Below are 18,218 nucleotides of genomic sequence, written 5' to 3' on the forward strand. Positions count from 1 at the left end.
TATTAGACCAAAGTAACAAGAATTCTTTCTTGCCTTTAAAGCGATCTCACAGCTAAACACTTCTGGGTGATTTTTTTTTAATTTATGGAGTAATCCATGAATAATTAAAGTCATAAATTTATTTGATTTAATACCAAGCACGGTCTAAGTTTTAATATCTAATTTAGACTTTCCTTTCATTAACAGAAATAATAATACTTTAGGAAAAGGTCTTTACCGTAAGCAGAAAAACAGTCTGCTAGTCAGGGAGCGCCACCATATCCTGCTTGGGTTTTAAAGTTCATACGATGATTAATTTGGTTTAATGTAAGTCTAAGGAACTGCAAGATCAGATTGCGGAATGAAAAAAATAAAATAAAGTAAAGCACAATCTCAAATAAGAAATAGCCAAATGCTTCTGAAATAAATGCCTAGCGTTTCTAACTTCTGTTCACTATTCAGATTTCTGATTATTGTAACCATGGTACTGATAGACACAATCCAAATGCAAGACAACTTAAATGCTGACACAGAAATATTGAGAAAGTTTCACGCACAAGAGTCAATAACCAATAATGGCATAAATCAAGGATGTTCCCTAAAAATGTAGACTTCACTTTCCTTGTTTTCACCCATGGTTAACCCAGAGCATATATATCGGTATATCAAAAAAGATGGGTATGGGTTTCATATATGTTGGAGAACACCATGGCAGCATACTGTATTCAATCAAAAATACCTACTGGAGCTACAATGTATATAATAGTATGTAGAATATTCTGAAGCTGAAGCTCAAATGATAAGAAAGGAGTCATTGGAGAAGACCAATGAGAAAGAGTGAAAGATGGAAGGCCAAAGGAGAAGGGGACCTGAGGGGATGCAATGAAGATGAATTTGGGCAAATTCCAGAAGACAGTGGAGGACAGGAGACATGAGTCTACTGTGGTCCATGGGGTCATGAAGAGTTTAGTTGGTCTTAAACCATAGACGTATCTGCTTGGCTTCAGGCCTGGAAATATTAAGAGGGGAATATGGTATTTGGTTTTACATATCTTAACGGCGGCGAGGATGGGGTATGCTCAATTTTGGAAGGCAAATCATACCCCGCCGGATGAAGCTATAATTAGGAGAATACTTGATTGTGCAGAAGCAGACACATTGACCAAGAAGTTGAAAGGTAAAGAAGAGACACCAGCATTTCTATCATGGAATAAATGGTATATTTGGATGGATAAAAGATTAAAGAAATAAGGGTGGCTTGGAGGTTGGTCAAAAATGAAGTGATATAGTTTTTGTTAATGAATAAGCTTTGGAGTTGGATAGTTATAAGAGATTTAGTGAGTTGAATATAATTGTTTAGAAGTAGATATAATTTGATTTTTTTGAAATGGTTTCCAATTTTTTTATTTCTTCCTTTTCTGTATATTGTATATGTTTTTTTTGTCTTTGTTGGTGTATGGTGTGTGTTTTTAACATGAAATGTAAATAAAGACTTATTTTTTAAAAAAAGAGTCAGACCTGACTTAGTGACTGAACAACAACCTGTAGAATATTATTATTATTATTATTATTATTATTATTATTATTATTATTATTATTATTATTATTATTATTATTATTGTGGTTGTTGTTGTTGTTGTTATTGATAATAATAATAATAATAATAATAATAATAATAATAATAATAATATTGTGGTTGTTGTTGTTGTTATTATTGTTATTGTTGTTAATAATAATAATAATAATAATAATAATAATAATAATAATAATAATAATAATAATAATAATAATAAGAAGAAGAAGAAGAAGAAGAAGAAGAAGAAGAAGAAGAAGAAGAAGAAGAAGAAGTTGGAAGGGACCTTGGAGGTCATCTAGTCCAACCCCCTGCTCAGGCAGGAAACCCTATACCATTTCAGGAAAATGGCTGTCCAGTCTCTTCTTAAAAACCTCCAGTGTTGGAGCATTCACCACCTCTGGAGGCAGGTTGTTCCACTGATTAATTGTTCTAACTGTCAGGAAGTTTCTCCTTAGTTCCAGGTTGCTTCTCTCCTTGATGAATTTCCATCCATTGCTTCTTGTCCTGCCTTCAGATGCTTTGGAGAATAGCTTGACTCCCTCTTCTTTGTGGCAGCTCCTGAGATATTGGAACACTGCTATCATGTCACCCCTCACTCTTCTCTTCGTTAAACTATTGATTTAATAGAAATTCTACTTGTCAAAAGGATCCTCATAGGCACAGTTCTGTAGGAGACATAGAAACCAATGACTTTTAAGAAGGAAAACAGACAAGCTTTGATGTTGGAAAGGTGGCCATCATCTGTTATCATGGCAAAAGGTTGTTCTGCTTTGCGGACCTGCGCCAGGCTTAGTTAAACAGATGGAAGTGTCACGGAATTGCCAAAACACACTGCAGAAAACGAATGTGATTTGGCATCTGCCAAAGACTGTTTCCCTCACTGAAGGAGCAGGAACAAGGGAGAATCTGTTTTGCTTGAACATCACTTCAGACGTACCTAATCCCTTCCACGGAGAAGAACCACAGGAGAAACTTTGCGATTTTTCTCAAACTGGCTTTTGTGAGAAGAATCCAGAGAAAGAAATATTTTGGGGGATATTAAAAAAGCAGGAAATATTTCCCCAAAGGATTTTAAAGGCAGAAACCAACACACACACACACACACACACACACACACACACCAAACAGAAATCAGGTCTGCAGAAATGCAGATGTGATAATCTTGTCAGAACGATTGGAGCCAGGAAGCTGGGATTAGAAAGACAAAGACCCCTAGAATCAACAATCCCTCACACCAAAAAAATCCAACAGTCATCAGCCGCAGCCCCAGGGAAGCAGGATGTGACCTTTGGGACAAAATAGGATTAACCCACCTCCATCAGAATACCAGAAAGGCACACTCGGACTCAGGTCAAAGTTCATGCCACAGGAACAACTCCAAACAAAATCTCAAGAAGGTATAAAAACCCACCACACCCTGCTACATGTGGTCAGTTTTTCCAAAGCCATCTTTCTATCTGGCTCTCCTCTTCAATAAACCGCAACCTTCTTTCTAAAGCAGCCTCCATTTTATTTATTCCCGGCTTGGACTGGACCCTGATGAAGAATTTTCTTTCAACACTTTCTAAAGTTCTGCCGTAGTCATTAGCTCCACCTCGTCTCATTAGATTTATCAGCTTAGGTGGCACTGGGGTGACCTGGCACAGTTTGCACCCACCACCAAATGTTAAGAAAGAAGAACAAAAGAAATGCATTGGAACTAGGACAAAGCATGAAGACTCAGCTTGGTTCGGAAATAATAAACAGTCCATGAACCTAAAGCGAACAGCAGCCAAACTCAGCTGGCAGGGGGAAAGGTTTATGGCTATTTCGAGAATGCATTTAACTATGTGTTCACCTGTTCAAATGAGGAATGCAAAACAGCCAGGAGAGGATTCCGAGCTACTTACTTAGGATGCAAAACAACCAGGTGCAAACTGCCTTCCTCTTCTTCTCAATGGCAGAAATTTAGCGAAAAGAATTTCCTTAAACAACAGAGTAGGGGAAAAAAGATGCACTCTGAACATTTGGCTGTAACTGTCTTGTTCCAGGATAGAAATGGACAATATGGTTCGGTGTCTCCTTTAATTTATTACCCAGTCAGTTGTAAATAAGGGGAGGGGGAAGAGGAAGTTTGTATATTTTTGTGCTGATTTCCAGACTAGAAGAAGTCGGTGGGTGGGTGAGACGCATAAAATCTATTTGCTAAAATCAGTGCAAGCTCATCTCATCACCATTACCGAAAAATTCTTCTCTGCCTACATGAGGCTCTTGCTGCACACAAATAAACAAAACCTTTACAAAGAGGGAATCTTTGCAAAATTCTATGCAAAATTCCTCCCTGCGCAAGGAAGCATTTTCATGTGTTATTAATAAGTCTAACAAAACCTTCTGCTTCTCCTTTATTTTTTTTCTTTCGGAATCTGCGGCTATCTCAATTCAGAAATGGAATGAAACAGAATTCACCTACATCTGTTCCATATCTAGGCAACCCAAGGATCACCAGCTTACTCAAAGCAGAATTCAAGTCCTCTAAACCAGGGGTCTTCAAAGTTGGCCCTTTTATGACTTGTGGACAGCTGGCTCAGGAATTCTGGGAGTTGAAGTCCACAAGTCATAAAAGAGCCAACTTTGAAGACCCCTGCTTTAAACCCAAGATAGCAGGCTGTGGTCCTTTAGATTTCCTATTTCAGATTGACCTTCAAAGCCATCTACAGGTGGATTAGCATAGGGTGGGGAAAAGGCTAACTCTAATATGGTAAAACCAAAATCATGCATTTTTTTCAAAGGGGCTTACAGTAGACCCTCACAAATATCACCGGTTAGTGAACGACAGCAGTAATAAGGACAATAATTTCCTTTTCATTTCTTGGCAATGTAACCCCATAGACTGGAATCGGCCACACGACAAACTGAACTTATTCCTGACAAGGTCAAAAATAGTGCCTCTTTTAAAGCAGAGGAGACAAGAACATCCCCGGGGCCATCAAACTTTTTAAAGCAAACTTTTTAAATGCAATTCCCAGATGTTCCGCAGCTCTTCAAGCCCTAATATCCAGTCCATATTCCTAACAGAGCTATTCTAAGCAGCTTCCTGCATTTTTAATGCGGGACTTTATTTAGAAATTGGGATGTTCCCTCTGGAATCTATGCTACCTCTCTTCCTGGTTTCAAGCTTTATTTTTCTGGCATCTCCCTGACTGTTGTGGTCCTGATTTTCCCTCTCTCCAGAAAGTCAAATGCAAAATGATCCATGTCATTCTGGGTTCCACTCTCCTGGCATGGTGTTGTAAAGAGTCACGATCCAACTGCAGGTGTTCATCATAGCTCTCCATGCAAAAATAGGTGTAGAGGAAGTCAGCCCCCCCAGAGAAGGAAATATTAAAAGGGCAGGGAAATAGGATCTTAAAGAGGCAGAAAATCATGCCCAGTTTTTTCTTAATAGCCCCAGGTCTCCCTCCCCCAAAGCAGAAACCAGCTCTGTACAAATGCAGTTGTAAATCCAGGAAGGTTGCAGGCCCCCAGCTGGAAGATTAAGAAGACAAAGACCTAAAATCTACATACCCCACCCAAACTCTAAGAGTCATCAGCCACAGGGAAGCAGGATATGACCTTTGGGACATAATAGGATTAACCCAGCACCATCAGAATACCAGAAAGGCACACTCAGACTCAGGTCAAAGTTCACGCCACAGGAACAACTCCAAACAGAAGGCTCCAGAGGGTATAAAAACCCACTCCCTACATGTGCTCACTCTTCTTTTCTGCCAGAGCCATCTTCCTGTCTGGCTCTCCTCTTCAATAAACTACAGCCTTCTTCCTAAAGCAATCAACATGTTTATTCCCAGCTTGGACTGAACCACGACGAAGACTTTTCTTTCAACATAGGGAAAAACTAGAGCAGTTCTATTGGCAAAATATAAACTGTAAAGCCTTTGTACCTAGCAATTCACCTATTCCGTATTACCTGTCCAATGGAATGTAGAGATTTTTTTTCAACCCCCCCCATTTATATTTTGTCCTTTGCAATATTGGAGAGCAACAAAGGTAAATATTAGAGGTATAACAAAGCACCCATTTGCAGCAGAAACGTGCTCTTCTGGCATGGAAAAAACTGGGAGTGCAGCCTACATGTTCTTTCTACGTCTTTTCTACAGGTATCTGATCAAGGTATCTCCTCTGCCAGGTAAGTATTTGTACAAGGACTCACGACCTACCATCACAAGCTGTTTTGCTAATAGAAGTTCCACATGTTCTGAGGACAAGCTGAGTGGCTTTTTGCTGCTGGAATGAAACCAGCCAAGAGAGTCCCACTTTCAACTGTCATTGTTTTAGCAGAAAAATATTCTTCTTGGTTGTTGGTCTGATGTTAATTTTGGAGTTAATCTATGCTGATCTGGGTGCTGACTGCTGGTGGAGAGATGCTTAGGTCCAAAATATTTATGGTTTCACATATACAGAATAATAGAGTTGGAAGGGACCCCTTGCTCAAACAGGAGACTCTATACAGACTCCAGACAAATGGCTGTCCCATCTTTTCTCAAAAACCTCCAGTGCTGGAGCATTCACAACTTCTGGAGGCAGGTTGTTCCACTGATTAATTGTTCTCGTTCTAGGTTGCTTCTCTCCTTGATTAGTTTCCATCCGTTGCTTCTTGTCCTGCCTTCGGGTGCTTTGGAGAATAGCTTGACCCCAGTTCAACCTTAAAGATTGGAAGACTGCTATCATGTCACCCCTAGCCCTACTTTTCATTAGACTAGACATACCCAATAACTTTTTACGCTTTCTATGTTTCTCGTTTTTTGTCGTTGTTTTCATGTTTTCTCAGATGGCTGTAAGTTTATATATGCGTTATTAGTGAGCATTATTCGTTTAGCACTTGGTATGGGGTATTTTATTCATAACATAGTTTATAATCTAATTACTTAATCTTAAGTATTTAGATGTTTAGTATTCAGCTATTCGTATGTATAGTGTTTAGTGCCCTGAAGCATTCGTCTGCTTCTATGAGTCTTCTAGAAAAATAGTTCTGAAGCTCAATTTGAGGGTTGCAACTTGGCACAAAACGTGTATGACATTCTGGGCAATCGCTGCAATAAACTACCACTTTTCTTCCTGAGTAACTGCTTTGTAACGTTAAATTTGAAGTATTTTAAGACTGAAGGGGGTGTTTCAAAAGTTACATAAAGTCTCCCCTGACATGCTGTCAGCCCCACAATAACTCAAATGATGGCTTTCAAATATTATTATTTTTTTAAAAAAAAACTTCTTAGCCGTTCTTTGAAAGAATGAAGTGCCCTTTTCTAAGCTTTAGAGGGGACACTTCTGGTCTTCTGTATTTTGTGTATCTCTGTGTCTTTTTTTTCCTACTCACTTTTGACCCAGCAGGCAAAAGGTTTGTCATCTTTCAAAGAGAAAATAAAACAACCACCTAAAAAGCAAGTAGTTTAAAGCTGTGTTTGAAAAAACGAGTCTCTACCCCGCTTTTCTTTCTTTCTTTCTTTCTTTCTTTCTTTCTTTCTTTATTTATTTATTTATTTATTTATTTATTTATTTATTTTTCTCTCTCTCTCTCTGTCTCTCTCTCTCTCCCTCCCCCTCTGTCCTTCCTTCCTTCCTTCCTTCCTTCCTTCCTTCCTTCCTTTCTTCCTTCCTTCCTTTCTTCCTTTCTTTCTTTCTTTTTCTCTCTCTGTCTCTCTCTCTCTCCATCCCCCTCTGTTCCCCCTTCCTTCCTTCCTTCCTTCCTTCCTTTCTTTTTCTCTCTCTCTTCCTCCCCCTCTGTTCCCCCTTCCTTCCTTCCTTCCTTCCTTCCTTCCTTCCTTCCTTCCTTCCTTCCTTTCTTCCTTTCTTTTTCTCTCTCTCTCTGTCTCTCTCTCTCCCTCCCCCTCTGTCCCCCCTTCCTTCCTTCCTTCCTTCCTTCCTTCCTTCCTTCTTCTTTCTTTCTTTCTTTCTTTCTTTCTTTCTTTCTTTCTTTCTTTCTTTCTTTCTCTCTCTCTCTCTGTCTCTCTCTCTCTCCCTCCTCCTCTGTCCCCCCTTCCTTCTTTCGTTTCTTTCTTTCTTTCTTTCTTTCTTTCTTTCTTTCTTTCTTTCTTTCTTTCTTTCTTTCTTTCTTTCTTTCTTTCTTTCTTTCTTTTTTCCTTTTTTTCCCCTGCTAGTAAAAGAGCTGAAGTCCTTGAGGAGAAAAATGTGGCATATGGCTTTTGGTTTCCAGAGAAATATTCTTTTATAAAACAATTTCTCTGAAAGACCTCTCTTTATCTATAAAGAGGGGAATAAATCTAGGAGCTGGTTCATATTGTATGCCTTGATAAGACCACACTTGGAATACTGTATCCAGTTCTGGTTGCCATGATATAAAAAAAAGATGTTGAGACTCTAGAAAGAGCTCAGAGAAGAGCAACAAAGATGATTCAGGGACTGGAGGCTAAAACATACAAGGAACGGTTGCAGGAATTGGATATGTCTAATTTAATGAAGAGGAGTGACGTGATAGCAGGGAGTGACGTGATAGCAGTCTTCCAGTATTTGAAGGACTGCCCCAAAGAAGAGGCAGTCAAGCTGTTCTCCAAAGCACCTGAAGGCAGAACAAGAAGCAACGGATGGAAACTAATCAAGGAAAGAAGCAAACCACTGGAGGGTTTGTCTGTGTCCTCAGGATTTGTCTGCACTACTCAGGTGATACTGAAGATAGAGATAAACCCCCCAACAATTCTGAAAGGATGCAAATGACCAGCGGTCTGCAAGGAGTATAAATCCTTTCATTCCCCACCATCCAGTCAGAGCTGAAGAAGCTTCTGGGATGAGAAGGGAAATGTCTTCAAAGGATAATAAGAAAGTCCCATATGGACACAGGTGAACCTCCAAGTGGCAACAATGACCCTCTATAAGAATGCAAAGGACCAGCGGTCTGCAAGGAGTATAAATCCGTTCATTCCCCACTATCCAGTCAGAGGTTGAAGAAGCTTCTCGGATGAGATGTGAAACATCTTCAAAGAAAAGCAAGAAAGTCCAGGTGGCCTGTGGGGGGAAAAAGCACCTTTGGGATAGCTATGACCTGGATGACTGAGAATCTCCATAGAGCAGACATGTCAAACACAAGGCCCGGGGGCCAGATCCGGCCCACGAAGTGGTTTCATGCAGCCCACAAAGCCATCCTGGAAACAGTGAGGGAACGGCCCCCACTGCCTTGGCCCTGGCCCAGAGACCCTCCTTCTGCCAGAGACCCCCAGATCTGTCCCACTCCTGCCCAGGCCCCCATAGGCACCCTTGATGCCAACGATGGAGAGCTGGCCACGCCCACCCAGTAGGCCATACGCACTCTGGCCACGCCCACCCAGTAGGCCACGCCCACCCTGGCCATACCCACCCGGCCCCTTGAGGGCAACCGCAATGGTGGAGCAGTGGGCTAATGCCTCCTTAAGTAACACCAGCTGCCTGCAATTAGTGCAGGTTCGCATCCCACCAGGCTCAAGGTTGACTCAGCCTTCCATCCTTCCCAGGTAGGTAAAATGAAGACCCAGATTGTTGGGGGCAATTAAGCTGACTTTGTAATAATGCCGCTTGAGGTGTGTGTGAAAGCCCTAATAAGCAGGCATATACATAGAATGAAGGCTACTGCTAAGCTTGTAAGCCGCCCTGAGTCTTCGGAGAAGGGCGGGATATAAATGGAATTAAAATTAAAAAAAAATAACAATAAATTAAAAAATGCTGATGCGGCCCTCAATGAAATTGAGTTTGACACCCCTGCCATAGAGTAATATCAAAGAAACAGTGGAATGGAATCATTAAAGGATGCAAAAGGAGAGACAGAATGAAATGTGAAGGGCGCAACTTAGAATATTTTTATTTATTTATTTTAAATAATGAAATAGAATTGCTTAATTGTCCTGCAGTGAGCTGTCCCAGGGTAAGTTGGCCATGCCGAGTTGGCCGTGGTGAGTTGACTATGGCAAGTTGTCCCATTTCCCCATGGCAGAAATAAGAAGTATTCGTATTAATTGCAAGTGAGCTAAACCTTATTTCAATCTCAGAATTATAAGCAGGAAGAGAAAGAGCACTATCGCCTAGTTGTGATAACGGGAGTCAATTCTGCAAATCCTTCTCAACCTTTTGGAAGATCTGTAAGGCCAGGGTAGAAACAGATCTGGATAAAATCTATCCCTGTTGCCCTTGACAGTCAACATGGACTTGATGGGATATAATCCATCAGTCAATCAGTTCTCTGTTGTAGAGCTAACCTCACACATATTGAGTCTACATTTGTGGAAAGCTGCCAGCTAAGAGCTCTTGAGCCCTTGATTACCAAGTGTTACACGCTCAGAATTCTGCACTGTTCTTATCGCCTGTATCTCCGCGAAACCATTGTAGTGTTGGGAGAAGATGCGTAAGAGATGCATAAAAGGCCCATCAAAATGATGAATAATTTGGAACAATTCCCCAGGGTTACAACCAGTGGCACTTTTAAGCTGAGAAAAAAAGAGTGCATCTAAGAGATGACTTGATAGAGATGCATAAAATTATGCATCATGCTGAGGGAAAAAAACAATAGAGATGAAGGCTTCTTTTTATGATGCCTTTGTCATAATAGCAACATTCAGGGTCATGCGGTGTTGCTAAATGGCTGTTGATTCGGGAAAGACAAAAGGAACTACTTCATCACACATGCACCAAATGCATGAATTACAGTATTCGCTTCCAAAAGAAGGAATAATAGCTGACTTTAATAGCTTTAAAAGCAGATGAAACAAATTCATAAAGGAAATAGCCTGCCAATAGCTATTAGTGTCAGGAGGCCCATATATAGCTTCAAATTTTTCAGGCTGGCAGCCATGTTGGAAACATGGAACACCTCAATTCAGCGCTGACTGGATTTGTTTATTCAGCCATTTTAAATGGCTTTTATGCCAGATGAATTTCTGACGTAATGTGCCTGTCCATTTCATTCTTTTTCTTGCTTCTAATCTACGCTTTGGATTTTGTTGAGGTTTATTTCTTTATTACTTATTAATTTGTTAATTCAATTTATATAGCCACCCAGAGGAAACGTTAATCTGGCAACAATGCCTTGTTAAGGCCACCATTGGATCAGTGACCAGTTTTGGTCACCCCAATGTAAAAAAGATGTTGAGACTCTAGAAAGAGTGCAGAGAAGAGCAACAAAGATGATCAGGGGATTGGAGGTTAAAACATATAAGGAACAGTTGCTGGAATTGGGTATGTCTAGTTTAGTGGAAAGAAGGACTAGGGGTGACATGATAGCCAATGTTCCAGTATCTCAGGGGCTGCCCCAAAGAAGAGGGAGTCAAGCTATTCTCCAAAGTACCAAAGGCAGGACAAGAAGCAATGGATGGAAACTCATCAAGGAGAGAAGCAACCTAGAACTAAGGAGAAACTTCCCGACAGTTAGAACAATTAACCAGTGGAACAACCTGCCTCCAGAAGCTGTGAATGCTCCAACACTGGAGGTTTTTAAGAAGAGTTTAGACAGTAATTTGTCTGAAATGTTGTGGGGTTTCCTGCCTGAGCAGAGGATTGGACTAAATGACCTCCAAGGTCCCTTCCAACTTTATTGTTGTTGTTGTTGTTTACAGACACATTGTCAATTGCCTAGTCATTATAACCACGAACCATGTTGGTACCAAATTCTGAATTTTAAAATGCCAAGGAGTAGATAGACTGGCAGAAGCTCTGTTTAACCAAACCTATTGATTGGGTATTTCCAATTTAATGAAAAGGAGGTCAAGGGGTGACATGATAGCCAATATTCCAATATCCCTCCCTATGGATTTAAGAAATTATCCTTTCTTGATATTTTTTTTCTAGGCACTCTGAGCAAGGAAACCGGGCCAACATCCTTTCCTGGATCCCCTCTCTGCTCGTAACCTTTTCCATTTCACAATTTTTTTAAAAAAAATGCTTTACCAGGTGGGAAGTAGGGATGCTTCACAGTCCGGTTTCGATCCTCTTCACACTCTTGCAATTTAGCCCGCAGGGCTGCGACTTCCCGGCGAACCGCAAGGATGTTATTCTTATCCAGCTGTTCCAGTCCGTTCACCATGATGCTCAGATTCCGAATCTGGGTGAAATGAAAACGATTATTTTTCAAGGTTGCAGATGCTTGGCAGCCGCTGAGGACAGTTCCTTTTATTTTGTTTATTTGTTTGTTTTGCAAATCGCTGCATCTGTTATTTGATGAACGTGTTGGACTATACCAGGGGCAGGCAACCTTGGCTCTTTTATGACTTGTGGACTTCAATTCCCAGAATTCCTCAGCCAGCATGGCTCAGCTTGGAAACCTCTCCCTTTCCCCTCAGCGTGGCTGGCTCAGGAATTCTGGGAGCTGAAGTCCACGAGTCATAAAGCGGCCTAGGCCTAGGCCAGGGGTAGGCAACCTTGGCCCTTTTATGACTCGTGGACTTCAACTCCCAGCATTCCTGAGCCAGCATGGCTCAGCTTGGAAACATCTCCCTTTCCCCTCAGCCTGGCTGGCTCAGGAATGCTGGGAGTTGAAGTCCATGAGTCATAAAAGAGCCAAGGTTGCCTAACCCTGAATTAGGGTAATAGACTTCAACTCCCAGAATTCCTGAGCCAGCATGGCTCAGCTTGGAAACATCTCCCTTTCCCCTCAGACTGACTGGCCCAGGAATGCTGGGAGTTGAAGTCCACGAGTCATAAAAGAGCCAAGGTTGCCTCTCCCTGGACTATACACAGTAGTGGTGAACCTATGGCACGCGTGCCAGAGGCGGCACTTAGAGCCCTCTCGATGGGTGCGTCTGCCGCCACCCCAGCCCCGCCTCACCCAGCAGCCCCCTCCTCACCAGCAGCCTCCCCACTTGGAGGAGAGTCGCCCCCGAGTGCAGCCCACATGGAACAGCGCAGCCAAGGACATGGCAGCCGGGCAGCGGGGACAAGACTCTCACGCCCCATTGCATGTAGTTGATGCTGCAGGGTGCAGGCAGGTTGCATGGCTACCAAGGCACTGCTGGTCTGCCTAGGCAATCTATGGCGGGCGGTGGAGGCAGTGAGTGACCCCGTGGGCAGGCGGGACAGAATGGGTGGGACAGGGGCGGAGCGGGAGCAGGTGGGGTGGGGTGGGGCAGGTCCGGTTTTGGGGTACTCGGTCTCTAAAAGGTTCGCCCTCGCTGGACTACAGTACAGTTCTCTTATCTGCTTTAATCAGGTTGTAGATGTCACCAGCTAAGTCATCTTGGCTGGTCTTGACAAAGCAAAACAGGGTGAGTAAATCGGAAGGGCTTTATGGGAAACCACCAGAAATCCCAGGTCTGTGGGCTAGATTGGGAAGTCAAGTGAATTTCCAGAAGGAAAGATTGACAAACCATTTTTTAAAAAAATCCCATTTATATCCCGCCCTTCTCCGAAGTCTCAGGGCGGCTTACAATTTAAAGCACAAATCAGTGTGCTTAGCAGAAGCCTTCATTCTATGTATATGCCTGCTTATTAGGGCTTTCACACACACACCCCAAGCGGCATTATTACAAAGTCAGCTTAATTGCCCCCAACAATCTGGGTCCTCATTTTACCTACCTCGGAAGGATGGAAGGCTGAGTCAACCTTGAGCCTGGTGGGACTCGAACCTGCACTAATTGCAGGCAGCTGGTGTTACTTAAGGAGGCATTAGCCGACTGCTCCACCAAGGCTCTGTTGCCGAGAGAACAGCACAAATGAATTTGTGTAGTTTCAGGCAAGCTCAGCCTGACCCAAGGAAAACTTTTAACTTTCTTTCACACATATTTTCACACAAAGGTGCCTTGAGGAGCCTATACAATAGTTCATTTAGAGCAGGGGTAGGCAACTTTGGCTCTTTTATGACTGGTGGACTTCAACTCCCAGAATTCCTGAGCCAGCCATGCTGAGGGGAAAGGGAGAGGTTTCCAAGCTGAGCCAGGCTGGCTGAGGAATTCTGGGAGTTGAAGTCCATGAGTCATAAAAGAGCCAAGGTTGCCTACCACTGGTTTAGCGACTGCTCAAAGTTTCAGCAGCACTGAAAAAAGTTACTTATGATGGTTTTTCACCTTTAGGACCATTGCAGCCTCCCCGTGGTCACGTGATCAAAATTCAGGGGCATGGCAACTGGCATGTACTTATGACAGTTGCAGAGTCCCGGGGTCACATGATCCCCTTTGGCGACCTTCTGACAAGCAAAGTCCGTTGAGAAGCCAGATTCACTTCACAACCCTGCTGCTAACTTATCAACTACTGTGATTCACTTAACAGCCTGGGGCCAGGAAAGGTCGTAAAATGGGGTGAAACTCACTTCACGACCGTCTTGCTTAAGAACAGAATCTGGGGGCTCAGTTGTGATGGTCAGGATCGCGAGGACTACCTGTGTCCTCTTCTCTAAGCATTCAACTCTAAATTCATTTGATCCGGTTTGTGTAATTATCATATATACATGAATATACATGACAATGTATGTACACTTCTGTTTTGCATATTTTCTTCTCTTTTTTCGCAGCGCTGTTGTTGCTACAACAAGCGCTGCTTTTCCATCGTATGTATACGCGGTCAACCAAGCTGCTGTTCTTAATGCACAACTCCACAAAACCTCAAACGTTGCCCTGAGCATGAGGCAATCTGGGGGACGTTACCTCTCTGTGGGCAATGTCCAATTTCTAGTACAATATCAGTAGCAAAAAGCCATAACAAAACTGTTCCTATGTAGTTTCTAAGAAACCTGTCCATTATGTCAGCAGGAGCTTTATTTACTAGGTCAAACTCCTCCAGGTCTTCTTTCTCATACTTCTAAGTGATTTTGGTCCCTGATCCTGGTGTTTATTCTTCCTGACTCCAGCTATTCTGAACTTTTTTGCACATGTTATCTCTCCATCAGTGGTAAAAAAAAAAAGTGTGCAATCCCTTTCCTGGTTTGGATCTAGCTTCTATTTTCATAGTTGACCCACAAATGAAGGGACATGTATGTGTTCCAGGATAATGTTGCAGGATCCAATCTGGGTTGGTCACCAGGACCAAAGGTTTAGTCTTCCGAGCATTCAGATTCACACCGGAGCCCGTCCTGAGGGAACGTCTCTCTATCAGAATGTGGCCCAGTTTTTAATTGTATTAACCTTCTGAACTCTAAAGCTTCCTCCTTCCGCTATGTATTCAAGATAGGCAGTGATTAATATTTATATACTACTTATATGTAAGGGTGTAGGTCAGGGGTAGGCAACCTTGGCTCTTTTGCGACTCGTGGACTTCAACTCTCAGAATTCCTCAGCCAGCATGGGGGAACTATGGCCCCTGCATGACTTGCGGACTTCAACTCCCAGAATTCCTGAGCCAGCATGGGGAAAACCTTGGCCCCTTCATGATTTGTGGACTTCAGTTCCCAGAATTCCTGAGCCAGCATGGCTCAGCTTGGAAACGTCTCCCTTTCCCCTCAGCATGGCTGGCTCAGGTATTCTGGGAGTTGAAGTCCACGAGTCATAAAAGAGCCAAAGTTGCCTAGCCCTGGTGTAGGTCTATACATATGTTGCATATAGTATATTTAAATGTGTGTTATGTATGTGAACCCTTTGAGAGCAAGCAACTAAATTATCCTGAAACAGCCTAACTTGCTTGGTTTTGGGCAATCCTACTGTTAGAAGAAAAATCGGGTTCAGTTCCAATCCGGGAGGATAAAATGGAGGCTGGTTGCTTAGGAAAGAAGGTTTGCTGATGGGCAGAACCAACCACAGCATGTAGTTCTGGGATAGCTAACAAAATGGCTGGGTAAGTGGATGGATTTTTGTGAGGTTTGGGGGCTTTGAAGCCAAGAGGTTCCAGGGGTTTGGGCGGTGTGTAGACCTTTGTGTCTTTTGCTACTCTAAAGGTGTTGGGTAATTCTCACCCTGCCTAAAAGGTCACATCCTGTCTTTGGATTTGGGTGGGGGAATGTAGTTTTTAAGAGTCTTTGTTTTTCTACTTTTTTTTCTAATCCTGTCAGCTTTGGCCTACTGTGAGGGCTGTGGCCAAAGGCATTTTGTTTACGACGAGGGTGGCCCAGTCTTTCTGAATGGATTACCAAATCTCCACTCCTAAAGATTAACCTCTTCGGCTTTCCTATAGCAGGAAGATTGGGGCAGCTTTCTGTAAATGGATACTGAGTGGACTGCTCCAGTTTTCTCAACAGATACAACAAGTATCTCCTTCCTAAAACTTAACTGCCTGGAGTGTTTTTCCGGGTAGTGAAGAGAAGTGAATAATTTGATCCTCCTCCGTTGGGGGAAGAGGATGCAGTCTTCCTACCCCAGGAAAGACACGGAAGAGTTGATCAAACCAGAATAAAAGTCCAAGGACAGATTTTTACCTCAACATACAGCTGCTCCACAACCACATTGCTTCCAGTCAGTGACGTCTTCAGCTGAACAATCAATCTCTCCATCTCGCTGATTTCCAGCTTGATTAGCTCGAAATCCAACGCCGTGTAAGATACGCTAGACTTCTCCATATGCTCTATCTTGACGGTTAAATTTAGAATCCTTTCTTCGTAGAGCTCAATTAATTTGATGTACTGGCTCACCTATAAATATGTAAAGAAACGCATTCCATTTGAGCCAAAGATTATTTTTCAAACCACAAAAGTTTCGTTCCGGCATCTATTTGGAAATCTCACGGAGATCAAAATACGATTACAGCAAACTGAGCCCAGAAGCCTATCTAACACTGTCTTTATTTATAGAGTAAAACTCGTAGCAAAGATTACGGATTTAAAAAAAAACCCGATAAAGTAAATAATCTGTAGAATAGGAAAAAGTATTATCATTGATCAGAAACATTCTTCCCCGTTTTTGGTAACTGAATACTACTACCACAAAAGAAATAAAAATAAAAATGCAGCAGAATGTCCTAGAATTTTTATCCAGACCCTCCTCTGTTTTATTCCTTCATCTTCTTTTATAGTTAATCTGATGAAATCCTCTCAGAATTATTTCCAACTCAGCGCAGGAGAGGACTAGAGCTTTTGAGAAGAACTACCTCTGCATAATGATGTCGTGATGGATTACACTCGGGCAATTGGCCATGAAATCTACAGATCTACCTCTCCACGACTTTGAGGTCAACAGCTTGACATGCAGCCTGAAGGATGGGAGGCAGCGGGCACACCGTCTGTGCAATTGATCAAAGGGCACCCAAAGCACAGCTGGTTCAAGAGCTTTTCCTGGCTGAGGAAACTGAACGATAGATACCTGTGGTCCATGCTCAGAAACTGGCTGGAATGGCAGCCAAATCATTTTTTTTCTGTTCCACAGAGGACCAGCTTCGTCTACCCCAACTCAAGTCCATAAGCTTTCTTAGGAAATAAAGAGCAGTGTCAGGACCCACCCCAATTCACATCTTAGGAAATAAGAACTCCTGGATCCAAGTTTGTCCAAAAGGAAAAGTTTACTAGGATGAGATCGGTTGTGGCAATACAAGATGGGATCTGAACATTGAGTTACATTTTGATACTATATAAAGCATTCCCGTTTCAACCCCCTCCCCTCGAATCCATGTGGTCAGGCTCACATCATTGACTTAGGTGTCAGGCCCTTTCGTGGGAAAGGGAAATCTTCTTGCCTTTTATTGTTATTGCTTTCTTCCTTTCAGTTTCAAATGGAGGTGCAACCCAGATCTCTCTCTCTCTCTCTCTCTCTCTCTCTCTCTCTCTCTCTCTCTCTCTCTCTCTCTCTCTCTCTCTCTCTCTCTCTCTCTCTTCCCCCCAGATCAAAAGCTTTCCTGGTCTTTGAAAACAGCCTACTGCAATCTGAATAACCATCCTCTCCCCCCCCCTCGGAGAGATGGCAGAATCCCGAGAATAAGCACAATATTCTAACCATACATTTATGAAATGTGATATAAATGGATTCTGACAAGCAGCCTGCGTAGCATAGATCCCTGTCCTTCAAAACAACCCCACTGACACCTCTCAGCATCTTCTGCCTTAGACAACTGTCCCATGAGACCAAATCCTAAGGCTGGCCAAGATCCAGAGCTTTTCTGTTTGCCAATTTTATGGGCCAGAGTTATAACAAGCCCATGTTGTAAGATTCCAATTGCTGAGAGTCTTTCCAAATCTGACAATTTTGCCCCTCCCCCCCCTTTAAACTTCAGGTCACTCTATGGTGCTCTGGAAATGACTCCTATTTATGATGGTCACATTGTCCCAGCCTCATGTGGTCACCCGTTGAGACCGTCTGACAAGAAAAGTCAATGGGGAAGCCAGCTTGACTTAACAAACATGTCACTAAGTTAACAACTGCAGGGATTCGCTGGGGCAGGAGAAGTTGTAAAATGGGGAAAATTTCGCTTAACAAATGTCTCACTTAGTAAGAAAAAAAATGGTGCTCTGTTGTGGTCGTAAATCTAAATACTACCTGTATTATATCTCTTTCTATTCTGTGGAGACCAATGAATTCACCCCCAACCACCGTGGCAACCAGGAAACCAGTAAGAACCAAACTGAGGTTTAGTATCCTCAAATAAATCCTCGTTTATTGACTGACCGATCGCCCAGAGCCAAAAGCAAGCTAACCACTTTGAGTAAATTAACGAAGAAGTAGATAACTTCCCAGTGACAAATTCCCTTCCGTGACAGCAACAAATCTGGGCTGGGTAGGTCCTTGATATATTGAGGGGGAAGAAACCCACATAAAAAGTGCTATCTAAATCGTAAAGTAGGCTTTATCTTTTTTTTAAAAAAAGG

At 42.5% G+C, this 18,218-nt stretch overlaps 1 protein-coding gene across 1 annotated transcript in view; it reads right to left on the reverse strand.

Moving 5' to 3' along the window:
- OLFM4 (olfactomedin 4) overlaps positions 1-18,218 on the reverse strand; it is a gene marked incomplete at both ends in the record, with an annotated part of 40,778 nt that overhangs the window by 6,644 nt on the left and 15,916 nt on the right. The window contains 2 exons of the mRNA XM_083362572.1: positions 11,456-11,609; positions 15,843-16,055. Coding sequence (XP_083218698.1) covers positions 11,456-11,609; positions 15,843-16,055 — 367 coding nt within the window. The remainder of the gene's footprint in view (positions 1-11,455; positions 11,610-15,842; positions 16,056-18,218) is intronic.

This window comes from Vipera ursinii (genome assembly GCF_947247035.1).
Source record: "Vipera ursinii genome assembly, chromosome: 4".
Lineage (NCBI taxonomy): Eukaryota > Metazoa > Chordata > Lepidosauria > Squamata > Viperidae > Vipera > Vipera ursinii.